General features: G+C 29.2%; 4 protein-coding genes across 10 annotated transcripts; 2 read left to right on the plus strand and 2 right to left on the minus strand.

Moving 5' to 3' along the window:
- Positions 1-160: 160 nt before the first annotated feature.
- LOC130665709 (calcium release-activated calcium channel protein 1-like) lies at positions 161-8,255 on the minus strand. 5 transcript variants are annotated; one of them, XM_057466240.1, is made up of 4 exons: positions 7,822-8,255; positions 1,445-1,653; positions 763-891; positions 161-693 (listed from the first exon to the last, which is right to left on the minus strand). In XM_057466240.1, the coding sequence occupies exons 2-4, from the start codon at positions 1,610-1,612 to the stop codon at positions 172-174; spliced, it is 819 nt and encodes a 272-aa protein (XP_057322223.1). In that variant the 5' UTR covers positions 1,613-1,653; positions 7,822-8,255; the 3' UTR covers positions 161-171. The 5 variants fall into 5 exon arrangements, with proteins under 5 accessions (XP_057322223.1, XP_057322220.1, XP_057322219.1 ...); XM_057466237.1 differs by having other exon boundaries at positions 1,445-1,650; positions 7,822-8,254; XM_057466236.1 differs by lacking the exon at positions 7,822-8,255 and adding an exon at positions 2,375-2,718.
- On the plus strand, positions 3,331-6,772 carry LOC130665707 (SEC14-like protein 2). The gene is made up of 9 exons (XM_057466232.1): positions 3,331-3,761; positions 5,010-5,079; positions 5,145-5,188; positions 5,312-5,429; positions 5,509-5,718; positions 5,805-5,885; positions 6,010-6,209; positions 6,273-6,567; positions 6,632-6,772. Exons 1-9 carry the CDS (start codon positions 3,708-3,710, stop codon positions 6,745-6,747), a joined length of 1,188 nt encoding a protein of 395 aa, XP_057322215.1. The 5' UTR covers positions 3,331-3,707; the 3' UTR covers positions 6,748-6,772.
- On the minus strand, positions 6,837-7,596 carry LOC130665711 (thioredoxin domain-containing protein 17). The gene is made up of 3 exons (XM_057466243.1): positions 7,318-7,596; positions 7,175-7,256; positions 6,837-7,091 (listed from the first exon to the last, which is right to left on the minus strand). The coding sequence occupies exons 1-3, from the start codon at positions 7,457-7,459 to the stop codon at positions 6,935-6,937; spliced, it is 381 nt and encodes a 126-aa protein (XP_057322226.1). The 5' UTR covers positions 7,460-7,596; the 3' UTR covers positions 6,837-6,934.
- Positions 8,256-8,422: 167 nt separating the features above from the next.
- Positions 8,423-13,122, plus strand: LOC130665706 (ribosomal protein S6 kinase beta-1-like). 3 transcript variants are annotated; one of them, XM_057466231.1, is made up of 6 exons: positions 8,423-8,811; positions 8,918-9,152; positions 9,232-9,272; positions 9,365-9,539; positions 9,619-10,610; positions 10,776-13,122. In XM_057466231.1, exons 2-6 carry the CDS (start codon positions 9,063-9,065, stop codon positions 10,831-10,833), a joined length of 1,356 nt encoding a protein of 451 aa, XP_057322214.1. In that variant the 5' UTR covers positions 8,423-8,811; positions 8,918-9,062; the 3' UTR covers positions 10,834-13,122. The 3 variants fall into 3 exon arrangements, with proteins under 3 accessions (XP_057322214.1, XP_057322213.1, XP_057322211.1); XM_057466230.1 differs by having other exon boundaries at positions 9,015-9,152; XM_057466228.1 differs by having other exon boundaries at positions 8,423-8,796; positions 9,015-9,152.
- The last annotated feature ends 464 nt before the right edge of the window (positions 13,123-13,586 follow it).

The following is a 13,586-nucleotide window of genomic DNA, read 5'->3' on the forward strand; positions in this document are numbered from 1 at the left end:
TAATATTTACAATAAAAAATATAACTAAATCGACGGAATAATTTTAAAATTAGAAAATATTATAATTTAAAATTAAAAAAATAAAATTACACTTTAAGCATAGCCAATAAAATAATTGGAAGACATAATAATCCGTGCATTAAATGCACATAAAAAATAATAATATAAAAATCAAACAATATGTGTGTTTGATTGCAACATATTGCCATTTCTACCTTCAATATCCGTAGATTCAATTTGCTCTTTAAGTAATTCTAGTTCCCGTATTCCCGATACTGTGACTTCGTATTTATGAGCGACAAGGCTGCGATAAAAGTGAACCGCGAATGCAAGAAAGACAATTAGTACAGGTATCAGTACAACGCACGCCGACCAAGCGGCGACTTGAGAAAAATCGTAAAATTTAACCCAACAGAGTATGGCGATTTCGATCAGAAATAATATGAGTCCCAGTAGTGTCGAGAAAGCCCAGGCCACCTCGATGTACCAATGAAGACGTTCATGTGGAGATTCATGGACCAGACTTATGCTATGGAGATTACAAACAGCCTCAATGTTGGGGAGAATGCAGGTCGAGATCATCAACGCGAGCATATGGACGGCTACGAGTAGTGTCGTACATACAGCGAATGCTATCAGCATTTCTGTTGGCACTTTAGTGTCTGTACTCAATTGTACTTCAACCATTGCAACCTATAGCAGTAAATATATCCATGTAATCACAATTAGTATTCATATTAATTAATAAATGCTAAGACGTACCATAGCAAACCCGGAGAGTAATGCTGATGTCTTGCTGGAAGCCTTGAGCTTTGCCCTACTGAGCTGCAATTTTCTCCAAGAAAGATAACTCGGCGTATGAAGGCCATCGCCCGACTGTGACATTGTTTTCTATATTAAAAAAAATAAAAAAAAATTATTACTATAATTTTTTATTTAATTATTTGACATTAATTGAAATATTTATTTTAGTGGCGGGTGGTTTAGCTGCTGTGGTTAAAAAAAAAACTAAAACTAAAAACATGTTATCCTGCGCCAGGAATGGAATTACTTTTAAATAAAGACTTTTTCAGTCTTAAAAAGGTAACAAACATACCAATTATTAACGACGTGGCCAACGGAGTAACGAGTACTTGATTGTAATTCCTCGCGATGAAAAAAAACCAATTGGTGCTGAACCAAACAGAATAATAATAACAATATAAGGTAATTATAATAATAGCATTGTGCGAGCCTGTGGATTAAATATTATTCTTACCAAAATTTAATATTATAAGAAGGAGAGTTAGGTGTATAAATAAAAGTCAATGATAAATTGCGTGAAGCCCGTGGCGGTAAGCGAAAAAAAAGAAAAAAACATATATAGGTATACATATTTATGAAAAGCCCAAAGCGGGTGGATAAAAATAATAGATAACGGTATTTTTTATGAGAAAAAGTTTACCTGGCACTTGTAGAAACGTTTATTGAAACAGTGACCCTCGGTGGTGTGAAGATGAGAGTGGGAATGAACGTCAATTGGTATCGTGGGATGAGTGGAAGCTGCGGTCGTTGGTCCACCCTCGGCACCAAACACTGAATTGCGTCCGGTGCTTGTCGACCATACAGACATTAGGCTGGAGTGTTGTTATGTGAATCAACAGAAGGATGCTGCTGACAAAACAATAAGACACTATTTTTTATTAGCTATCTTGATTTTTATAATTGCTCCTGTAATTACACATCACCACCATCTGTAAGATCATCTTTATTTTTTTTCTTTAGCTTGCCTTGATTTTTTTTTGCTTTACCCGTTAGTTTAAATTCTGTTTTAAAACTCAGCTTTTCGTAACTTAATATTCAGTATTTTTTAAAACTCTAAGATTAGACGGCTTAAATTTGTCCGCGATGATAATAAAACAGCTTAACCTTCAGTTTAAATTGTGGGTCATGGGTAACACATGATACTTTGTTACATCAATTGTAAATTATTATTACCATTTTTAATTATTGATAAATTTTTTTTTTTTTTATAAATATACTTAATTATTTAAATGACAAAAGAATAAAATTTCTTATTTTTCCAATAAAATAAAATTAATTAAAATTTATGTGATTAAAGTAATCAGTACCACCTGCAATGTCTCGTTTAAATCTATTTTTAAAAAATAACATTCGCTCACATTTAAAGATTGCCAAAAGTTACGTGAATAAACCGGATCTTAAACAATGAAACAAAATAATAATAATAAAGACAATACATTTTAAAAAAAAATATATCGTCAAAACTCGGTAATAATTTTTACCATTAGCTCAGACCTTTTACTTTGTCTCAGAAATAGAATCCCTGTGATATTAAATTATAATAAATGTTAATTAATACAAAAAAAAATACCTTTCTAATTATTATTGCAAACAATTTTTTCATTTTTTCCATCACTTCCACAAAGTCGTTAATAAAAAAAAGTAAATAAATAAGTTCCAAAGTCTAACTTTGATGTCAAATTCTTGCGTATAAATTTAAATCGGTTATTATTTTAATGCAATCATAAATGTTTACAGTTGACAATCGGTACCGATTCACATTGAATGCTTAAATGAGACTGACCGAGTGCACCGACATTGCATTTAAAGACACATATGTAGAATCAACATCAACACAAATAAGTTTGAGCGTGATGTTGAGACTGAAAGACCACGAGACTCAACCAAGACTCGACTGACTTGTTGAGTAAGTGTCTCCGTTACATTACTTATATATTTATATATATATCACATGTATTGTATACATATATATATTTATATTGTATCTGTATGTAAGAGAGTATGAACAAAACTGCGACATACGTTTCAATTTTTCAATCACGTTACTTACAGCTGAATGTACACTTAATCTAAATCGCTGTGAAATATTTAAATAACTTGGCAATAAAAGAATTTAAATCGAGTATTTAATGCTAAAGTCAAGAGGGACTTGGTATTAAAATCTTTTAAATAAATAAACAATTTTAAAATTATTATAAACTGTTTAGTTTACATGTCGTAGAATCTAAAATAACATGACTGCATAATTTCCGCTAGCATTGAAATATCATTTTTTAAAATTATCAACATATCGCATTTGTTGAGCATTTTAAAATAATTATTGTCTGGTAGATTATGATAATGATGATACACATGTGACAGAATGTCGTAATAAATTGGCAATGAAATAAAAAAATTTTAAAATTAACTATTGATAATAAAAAAAAAAAATAGTAGATTATATTGACCAAGCTGGCATTAATCTTTAAGCTTATGTTTATAAACATGTGCAGGGTATATGGTGTATTATTATATATCGTGACTCGTGAGGCAATAATGCCTTGGAGAGTCTTGAAGAAGGAGTCAAGTAAAGGAGTAGAGTAGAGGAATTGAGTGAGCGGATCTTTAAAATAACACGTTCAAATCGGACTAGTCGATGAAAACTTGGGGTATCGTTCAGTCACTCTTGGAAGTTCACCTCGTGCAAATCGATTGTATCCGATAAAGTTTAATAAAATCGATTACTTTGGTGGTAAATCAAGTAGGAGACCTGGTTCGCGTCTGCATTCTTCGGTCTTGATTCTTTTAAATCGTTGGGTAACGCGAGACCTCCTTTCCTTAAGGAGAAGTGAAACCAAAAAATAATATAATGATTTATTGATTTTTTTAAATATTTAAAATATTCTGATTTTAAATTTTTAAAAATGGGCAGTCCGTTGAAAGCTTTGCAAGATGATGAACGATTTGCATTAATGAAAGTAAGTAATGATTAATATATCGGTTAACGTTATATTATTTTATAGTTTTTTTTATATATATGTATAAATTTCTTTGTTGAATTAACTCAGTACACTTTTAGTGATAATTAATATGTACGCAATGCGCGGTCATTAATATTCAAGTTATTCATATAATAATAATAACAAACATTGACTTGTGCGGTGAAAGATGTCGAGGTCTTGCCAAATTGCTTTTTATTACAATCGTGTCATGTGGGTAAATAAATTTTATTTTATTCACATTTCATTTATTTATTTATTTTTTTTCTGGTATCAATTTTTATGTTCGCTATCTCTGGAAGTAAACTTCAATAAACTGATCTGATAAAAATTATTTCGACAATTATCAGAAATAAATTGCAATAAATATTAATAACTTAGCATAAATTTTCTTAGATAAATATTCGAACCGAAAACTCATCTGCTTGATTAATCATCGAATAAAATTACCATAATTAATTTCATAAGATTGTTTGATGTTTGCTTAGATTACTTAATCAGTATCAAAATCTCGTTTATGTAAGCGGTGTTTAAAAAAAACAGTCTGTTATTTTTTGTTATCTTAAATGAATTTTGTGTAAATATTTAAATGGATTATTTAATAGAGTCTATTAGACGGGTAAATTGTCCACAGCTTAATTATGTTTGCTTTACTTTATTTGTATGACTTGTGTTATTTTTCTTATTTTTAAGTGGAAGAAACTCACGCTTGGTCTCGGTCTAAGACGACTGCAATTATGTTGAGATAGAATATAGTTTTACGTAAAATAATATTAGTTAATGTAATTTAATATTAGGTTTAAGGAGAAAGTGATTTCCGTATAAAAATTTTTTGATGAATCCTTTCTTAGTTCAACAAATGAGCGAAAGTCCTCTCAGCTGGTCAGTGATACTTAAAATGAGATGCGATTGGTTCTATTTTATATATGACGGATGAAAGTAGTTTTCGAATAATAAATGTAAAATAATTATTAATACAAATTACTAAAAATAATTGCGAACTTATTATTATCTAATCGTTCATTATTGCGCTCTTTTGTTCATCGACTGTGAATTTATTTCACCATTCCCTTTTTTTATAAATAATAAATTTAATAAAAAATTGCGAAACTTTCACAGCTCGTTTGTCGATTATGTCAATAAAAAATATTTAATAATAGTTTTAAATAAAATGTTTACTCTCACCGATTAACTTTTTTTTGTTAAAGAAAAATATATTTTTTTTAGTTCAGGCGCAGCGTCAAAGAAATCCTTGAACCTCATCACGATGACCAATTTTTATTGCGCTGGCTCCGAGGTAATTAATTTTTTTCTGATTTTGTTTAATGGTTTGTGTAATAAAATTTTTTTTAAAAATTTCAGCGAGAAAATGGGACCCCGTTGCTGCGGAGAAAATGCTTAGAGATGTAAGTAAAAATCTGTACCGAGACAAATTATCTGTTACAACAATTGAAAGTACTGATATTTATTAAATCTACTTTCACTGTACTGGTGATTATAAAATATGAATCTAATTTTTGTTGATCTAGTCACTGGAGTGGCGGAAAAAATGGGATGTTGATAAACTTGACGAGTGGGAAGAGCCAGCGATTTTAAAAGAGGGTCTTCCTCATGGGCTCTGTGGTTTTGATAACGATCAATCTCCAGGTTTTATTTACTTATTTATTCATTTATTTGTTTATTTACTCATTTATTAATGTAATTATATTCGATTATTATTTTCTAGTGGTTGTGGTTCCATTCAGTGGACTTGATATGTACGGAATTCTTCATGTGGTGTCAAGACGTGACGTGATTAAGGCAACAATAAAAACTCTCGAGTATTATTTAAAATTGTGCAATGAGCAGAGCAAGAAGCATGGAGTTGCTGCGAGCCAAGTTACTGTTATTTTTGATATGGAAGGATTCAATTTGAGGCCTTTCATGTGGAGACCTGGTAAGTATTTAATATTTAAAAATAATAATAATAAATAATTTGAATACTCTGTGAATTTATAATCAGATAATTTTTAATTGTGTCAGCTGGAGAAGTTGTTATAACCCTGATACAAATGTATGAGGCAAATTATCCAGAGATACTGAAAACCTGTTTTATTATTAACGGTACGTGATCATTAATTTAGAAATACCTATTTTATTTTAGATTATTTCGCAAGTAAAGTAATAAAAATAAAATTTTAAAAAATAGTTTAGTTTATTTATTGCGAAATTTTATTTGTTAATACAGCGCCCAAGGTTTTTACGTTTGCCTTTTCTATTGCTAAAAAATTCATGAACGAGTACACCATTTCAAAGATTCAAATTTACAAAGCCGATCCAGAGAGATGGAAAAATGCGATACTTAAAGTCGTCAGTAAAGATCAATTGCCGGCACATTTCGGTGGTACTCTAACTGATCCTGATGGAAATCCTAGATTGACTACCAAAGTAATTATAATTATTTAAACAAACTTGTTGATGCTGATGATAATGATAAATTTTTTTATATAGATCTGTCAAGGCGGTAAAATATCTAAAGACTTGTACGTTAAGAAAAATGACATAAGTAATGACGACTACAAGACCACGATTGTTAGAAAAGGTGATAAATTCAAGATTGAAATGAAACCGGAAAAGTTGGGATCGATCCTAAGCTGGGAATTTAAAACAGAAGACCATGACATTAAATTTGGAATTATCAAGAAAAATGATTCTGGTGAAAAAATAGAAGTCGTTCCCGTTCACCGGGTTGCTGCTCATCAGCTAGAGGAAGTTGGTGTTCTTACTTGTGAAGATTTTTCAACATGTAAGTCTCTAATTAATTATTAATGAAATAATTAAAAAATATAATGATGGTTTTTGGTTTTTAGATTCAGTTGTGTTTGATAACAGCTACAGCTTGATGCGGAATAAAAAAATCCACTACAATATTCGTATGGAAGAACCAAATGAGAATTTACATGAAATCGCTCTGCAGGACAATTAATTTTAAATAAAATATTAATCACTTTATGGTACAAGTTTATTACGTTTTTTTATTTTTTTTACGGGGTTGTAAATATTATTAAACAAATATTAAATTTATAAAATTATTAAAATTTTATTTCTGTTATACTTTATACATTTTATTGAATAAAAAACAAATCAGAAGGAATTGTCTGTTTACTATAAATCTAATCGTCTTCGTTGGTAACAAGCATCTTAACTAAATCTGCTTTAAGAAGGTGCTCGCCTTCCAAACGTTTATGGGTGCCCCAGAGAGCCATCGTCGGTAAGACATTTAATTTAGTCTTCGGATTAGTACGGAACGGGCATTTAAAATCTTTCCAACTGTAAATCAAGTTCAGGATAAGATAAAACTATTCTGCTAAATAAACTTTTCGTTTCATTTATTATTTTTAATAAATCCTTACTAAGCACGATCTCCAACTTCAACATGAACGATATGCGAAGACTCGGGAGCGACTTTCAAGCCTTCTTCGATAGCTGGCTCGGCTACAATTTCATTTTATTTAAATAAATTAATCAGGACAATAAATTTTTATAACTAAAATACCTTCGACACAATCCGAGCACCAGCTGAGACCATTATCAAGTTTACTTCCGCTATAAATAACAATAACTTGCCCATCGGCTTTCAGATCTTCCATGAACTTTAAAAAATTATCGTACCCTTCAACACTGTGCCTAACTACCATTTTTAAAATAAATATAAATATCAATAACTTATTCCAACCTGATAATTACGTAAGTTCATCAACAAGATTAAGATTTATCAGTCAAAACTTGTGTCCTACAGTGAACTGACATAAAAAGTGTCAAGTTTACAATAACCACCTACTTTTTTGAACTGTCATTATTGTCCGTTGATAGCAGCACTTGCTACATGATAAAATAAACCGCTTTCACTTTTAATTGATAACAATAGTGATTAATTATAACCAAAAATATAAACGATCATTTGATCATCATTCAACTGTCATTACTATAAATAATTATTTATAAATAAATTAATCGAAATAAATTTTTAAACAATTAATAAATAAAATTAATTTCTTACCTCTAAAAAAAAATATTTTTATCACAATTTCAATTAACAAAATAAAAAAAAAACCCATAGATTTAATCAGCACAATTAATTGTAAGTGACATAAAACACATTAGTGTTTTCAAACAACTGGTGTTGATAATTTACTATCAGTAAATTTGTTAAAAAACTTTAATATCAGTTCTGGATTTCGAAATTCATGAGTTTTTAGTTTTTTAAACACTCAGTTTTTTTTCGCTACAAAAATTCAGTACAAAAAATCAATTGTTTATTTATTAATGGTAATTTATTCACTAAAAAGTTGCCCGATTACTTTTACTTTGACTTCCGATGAGAAAATATTTTTTTGCCAGCCGCCATCTTTGAGACTCAGAAATTCAAAAATTAAAATGTCAGAAAAAAAATTACTTTGCATTTATTTTTAAATTAAATTATTCGATAATCCTACTTAGTATTTTATTATTATCCAGTATATTATTAATTTATTGTAATTAAATAATGAAATTTAAATAAAAATGATAGAAACGTGATCTTGATTACCAGCAGCAAAGACAAGTCCGCAAGATGGCGGTCAAAGGGAAATCTTATCGTTACTAATGCAAGGTAATGGCTTTAGGTCTTAACGTAGCTCACAAAGCACACACTCGATAGTAATATTATTATTAAATACTTTGTGAAGGTCCTTTTATAGTTTTCCGGAGTCACTGCCAGCATAAATTAACATTTTAGCCAGTAGCAGTAGCTGTAGGGTTGAAAACTGCTGGTGAAAACTCGGAAATTCGGTAAAGAGTCCAAGGTGTATCAAGGCTGCCCTATATCTCGAGACTAGAGTGGTGAAAAAATTATTTTAGCTTATCCCAGCTGTTAATTATAAAGACACAACAATCAGCAGCATTCCAAAGTCGCTGGCTGGTGCTGCAGTTTGTTAAGAAAAAAAAAAGTTCATGCCATTGACGTAAAAGGTGACGAGGGTCAAACGGAAACGAGGTAAATGCAATATGAGTGAGTAATAAATAAATTTATTTATTTATTGTCTATTATGATGAGCTGGTTGGTCTCATCTTTATCGCACTCGATCATCTTTGTATAATTAAATATTATTATTTAGTGTCCAATGGCATCGTGTAAACATTTGCCACTGGAGTTCCATTGATATTCGTCACCAGTAATTATTTAACAACGACTGCTATTTTTTTTTTTTTTAGTTTTAATTCTATCAGCGTGTTTATGATTGATGATTAGCTGGTAATAGAATGGCGGCGATTTTTGACATTGAAATACACGATGTTGATAACAAAATAACTGAAGAAGAGTCTGATGACGAAATTATTGAGATACATGAGGTAAATTATAAATAATTATCAATTATCTGCATTTGATATTTTAATTTATGTTTGATTAAATTTTTTTTTTAATTTTCAGGACGAATATAATACGGACCCGAATGTCAATGAATTGATAGAGTAAGTATTTAAAATTTTGAATGCAGTTGAGATAATTTATCTTGGAGTTGATAAATTATCAATGATGCCAACTGGATGACCTATTTTTTTAGGGCTGATGGGGTCGAGACGGTCTCCATTTCCGAACAGAGTGTTAACTGCGGCAGGGAGAGGGCTGGCCCACAAGATTTCGAGTTGTGTAAGGTCATAGGTAAGGGTGGGTATGGAAAAGTATTTCAGGTACGAAAAGTAACGGGTAATGATGCTGGTACCATTTTTGCAATGAAGGTCGGTATAAAAATATATTATTGATTTTTAAAAATAATATTGTTGTTATTAAAATGTTAAATGTTGTTGGTGATTGTAGGTATTGAGAAAGGCTTCGATAATTCGTAATCAAAAGGACACTGCCCACACCAAAGCTGAGAGAAATATTCTGGAGGCCGTTAAGCATCCTTTCATCGTTGATCTAATGTATGCCTTTCAAACTGGTGGCAAATTATATTTAATTCTAGAGTACATGTGCGGCGGCGAGCTGTTTCGTCATTTAAATGACGAGGGAATTTTTCTTGAAGAAACAGTATGTTTCTATTTATGTGAAATAATATTAGCGCTACAGCATTTGCACCAGCAGGGGATTATTTACCGCGATTTAAAGCCGGAGAATATTTTGCTGGACGCCGAGGGACATATCAAGCTCACAGACTTTGGATTGTGCAAGGAACACATCCAGGATGGATCAGTCACTCATACTTTCTGCGGTACCATCGAGTACATGGCACCGGAAATTCTTACACGCAGCGGCCACGGTAAAGCCGTCGACTGGTGGAGTCTTGGTACTCTCATGTACGATATGCTGACAGGCGCACCGCCATTTACTTCGGACAATCGTAAAAAGACAATTGAAAAAATTCTCAAAGCAAAACTTAGTTTACCTCAGTATTTAACTCACGACGCCCGTGATCTTATTAGAAAATTATTGAAGAGACAAGTGGCCCAGCGATTGGGTTCCGCTCCCTCAGATGCTGAGCAAGTTAAAAGTCATATATTCTTCAGACACATCAACTGGAATGACGTTATCTCGCGTAAACTAAAAGTACCATTCAAGCCGACGTTGACTAGTGAGGATGATGTCTCACAGTTTGACAAAAAGTTCACCAGCTCTTTACCTATTGATTCACCACCCGAGTACACATTAAGTGAATCCGCGAATCGAGTATTTCAGGGATTCACTTACGTGGCACCGAGTATTCTAGAGGGAACATACGCACAGCCTCGTATTGTCAATGCCAGAAGTCCTCGGAAGTCAGCTATGAAGGGTTTTTCACCACGTGGAAATCATTTCCATCTACACCACAGGTAATTTTACTATCTTTAAATATAATTAAAATAACGTTATTTGGTAATGACCTTAATTATAGAATATGACTAAATAATTATATTTTAAGTACAGGTTTAATTTGCTAATGGGTTTTAAGTACTGAGTTTACAGGTGCAATAGATTTTTTTTTGTTGTAATTACAGGCACAACGGCGTGGCACATAATGGAATAGAAGACGCTGAGATGATTGAGATAGGTTAATGATGACTAATAAGTTAATAAATAAATAAATTTGTTTATAAATAATTAATTTAATTTATTAATTAATATGGGATAATTATAAATTAATTATTTATAAATGAAAATGAAACTTAGTTGGTTGCATTTTGTGGCTCGGCCGTCGAGACCTTGATCAGCGCGATAACTCATTCTCAGGGATTGATTTTTTATATTTAAATATATATTAAATCGTCATATGAACTATCGTGCATAATTTTTTTAATTACTGACTCTTCAATGATTTTTTTAATTAGCATTGAAAATATAAATCGACGGTTGAGTTTAGCTAATTTTTATTTAATTATTATAAAATTATCATGAAATATAAATAAATAAATATAAATATATAAATATATTTTACTCGTAATAAACAACTTTATACGTAATCGAAGTAATAATAATAATAATAATAATAATAATAATAATAAAAATAATAAATTTGTAACGAAAATAAGAGTGATTTGCACGTAAATTGAATAGTTATGATCCTGAAATTAGCCGACAATTGAAAATTTTCTGATTTTTTTTTTCAACAAATAAATTACAAACCAAAAAATTTAAAAATATGCACATGTAGAAAATTTAAAAAACTATAAGCGCAATTTATTGAAATATTTTTTTTTTCTATTATTTATCGTTTCAGATAAATTTCAAAAATTATGAGACGTCGGCTAACTTCAGTATCATGAATAGTTGCCTATAATTTAAAAATTAATTTCATTTATCCACGTCTTAGCTGTTTCGTTTATTTAATTAAATAAATCGAGTAATTAATAACAATAATTATAATTATTAAATAGATATTTAACGTTACACTATTAACTTTAGCTTCGAGTTAAATATTTTATATAAAGAAACTGCTGAATAAATCTAGCAAACGTTTAACTGATACTCTAATTGAGCGACAGGAATTATAATTTTAAAAAAATAACAATAAACCAATAAAAATAATTTGGCCATTGAAAACTTAAAAAAGAAAGAAGAAAAAACTTAAAAACTGCCCGAGTGTTCAGACTTTGGTCGACCAAAAATATTTTAGGTCAACTCAGTCCTATGTTATCATATATTTTAAAAATATTTTTGTGACGCCGATAATTTAATTAATAAAATAATCTTCCATATGATGTTAATGATAATAATGACAAAATAATGATGATAAATAGTGCAGATTTTAATGCAGATATTAAATAAATATGTATCGATAAAATAAATCGACGTGGATTTATGTAATTGCATATATTACACATTAACTTAACGATAAATGTCATAAACAATTACTATAGATATAATTACTATTAAATTACATATTTATTATAAAATAATTACAACGTAGCGTGTTTGCTTAACATAAGACTAAATTCGTATTATTTTTAAAAATTTTTGAGCTTTAATTGCAATTAATTATTATTATTGTTATTACTATTAGCGAAACCTTTTAGTTTATTTTTATTTTATTGCAATAAAAGCAACGAGACTTTTTAAAATGACCAATTTATTATTTTTTATTTTTATTTTTAATTTGTGTGTCGTCATTTAGTTGTTGGTAGATAAAATTAAGCTCTCAACGTTTTATAAGATTTCTGTCAATTAATTTTTAGATAAATTTATTATTATTGTTTTTCTTTTTTGTGTTGATACAAGAATAAAAAACTAGCAATAATATGTGTGGCAAGATTTATCATAAATAAATATACGATACAATGCACTGCCGATGATTGCTTATCGATATTTAATTTAAAAAATATAATTTAGTTAAGTAATTGGCACAAATAAATGAATTATTAATTAAATTACAATAATTTGAGGGAGAAGTTTTCGTTTTTTTTATTTTTTAAAAATTGTGACATGAAATAAAGTAACAAATGCTTCCACTCAAGAGATTTATGACTTAGAATTTAAGATAAATTGACAATTGTGTGTTTAAAATATTAATTAAAATTCATGTCGAGTTATTCTGGCTCAATATAAGTTTGCATAAATATTTATACTGATATAAGAGATAATATGACTTGTAAACTGAGTGAAAATAATATTAACAATCATCATATTTTTATTTGTAGTTACCAGCAGCTAATTTATCGAAATTAGGATAATTAGTCTGCTAATTTAATCATTAAATATATATACATATATATATTTTATCAATAATCAAACATTGTAAACTGTGAATACAATAAACAAACGATTGTTTGTTGTGTTGTAACTTGTCATTTTTTTGTCTTTGTCAGCTATCAAACTATTTTAATTAAATAAAAATAATAATCATTATAACTGTTGTTTTTATTTCATAAATTAATATAAAGTAAAGATGACAGTAAAGTTAGCAGACATTTGAAATTTGAATAAATTTTTTTTTTCAGGTAAATAATAAAAAAAAAGTATTTCTAAAAAAATGCACATGTAGAAAATTTAATAAACTATACGTGCAATTTTTCAAAATATTTTTTTTAATATTTATTTTTTTTGTTAAAAAAGTTCCAAATATTATTAAATGTCTGCTAACTTTAATGTCATAAAGTAATGACAGTAAAGTTAGCAGACATTTGAAATTTGAATAAATTTTTTTTTCCAGGTAAATAATAAAAAAAAAAGTATTTCTAAAAAAATTTACATGTAGAAAATTCAATAAACTATACGTGCAATTTTTCAAAATATTTTTTTTAATATTTATTTTTTTTGTTAAAAAAGTTCCAAATATTATTAAATGTCTGCTAACTTTATTGTCATAAAGTAAA

Source organism: Microplitis mediator, chromosome 3, assembly GCF_029852145.1.
Source record: "Microplitis mediator isolate UGA2020A chromosome 3, iyMicMedi2.1, whole genome shotgun sequence".
Taxonomy (NCBI): Eukaryota; Metazoa; Arthropoda; class Insecta; order Hymenoptera; family Braconidae; genus Microplitis; species Microplitis mediator.

Excerpts from the sequence above, each read along its gene's own strand:
- LOC130665707 (XM_057466232.1), top strand. The coding sequence starts at position 3,708 with ATGGGCAGTCCGTTGAAAGCTTTGCAAGATGATGAACGATTTGCATTA. Across the intron at positions 5,430-5,508 it reads TGATAACGATCAATCTCCAG|TGGTTGTGGTTCCATTCAGT; the intron begins GTTTTATTTACT and ends ATTATTTTCTAG. Across the intron at positions 6,210-6,272 it reads ATCCTAGATTGACTACCAAA|ATCTGTCAAGGCGGTAAAAT; the intron begins GTAATTATAATT and ends TTTTTTATATAG.
- LOC130665706 (XM_057466231.1), top strand. The coding sequence starts at position 9,063 with ATGGCGGCGATTTTTGACATTGAAATACACGATGTTGATAACAAAATA. Across the intron at positions 9,540-9,618 it reads GTACCATTTTTGCAATGAAG|GTATTGAGAAAGGCTTCGAT; the intron begins GTCGGTATAAAA and ends TGGTGATTGTAG. Across the intron at positions 10,611-10,775 it reads CATTTCCATCTACACCACAG|GCACAACGGCGTGGCACATA; the intron begins GTAATTTTACTA and ends TTGTAATTACAG.
- LOC130665711 (XM_057466243.1), bottom strand. The coding sequence starts at position 7,459 with ATGGTAGTTAGGCACAGTGTTGAAGGGTACGATAATTTTTTAAAGTTC. Across the intron at positions 7,257-7,317 it reads GTGCTCGGATTGTGTCGAAG|CCGAGCCAGCTATCGAAGAA; the intron begins GTATTTTAGTTA and ends ATGAAATTGTAG. Across the intron at positions 7,092-7,174 it reads GAAGTTGGAGATCGTGCTTA|TTGGAAAGATTTTAAATGCC; the intron begins GTAAGGATTTAT and ends CTTGATTTACAG.
- LOC130665709 (XM_057466240.1), bottom strand. The coding sequence starts at position 1,612 with ATGTCTGTATGGTCGACAAGCACCGGACGCAATTCAGTGTTTGGTGCC. Across the intron at positions 892-1,444 it reads AACGTTTCTACAAGTGCCAG|AAAACAATGTCACAGTCGGG; the intron begins GTAAACTTTTTC and ends TTTTTAATATAG. Across the intron at positions 694-762 it reads TACTCTCCGGGTTTGCTATG|GTTGCAATGGTTGAAGTACA; the intron begins GTACGTCTTAGC and ends TTACTGCTATAG.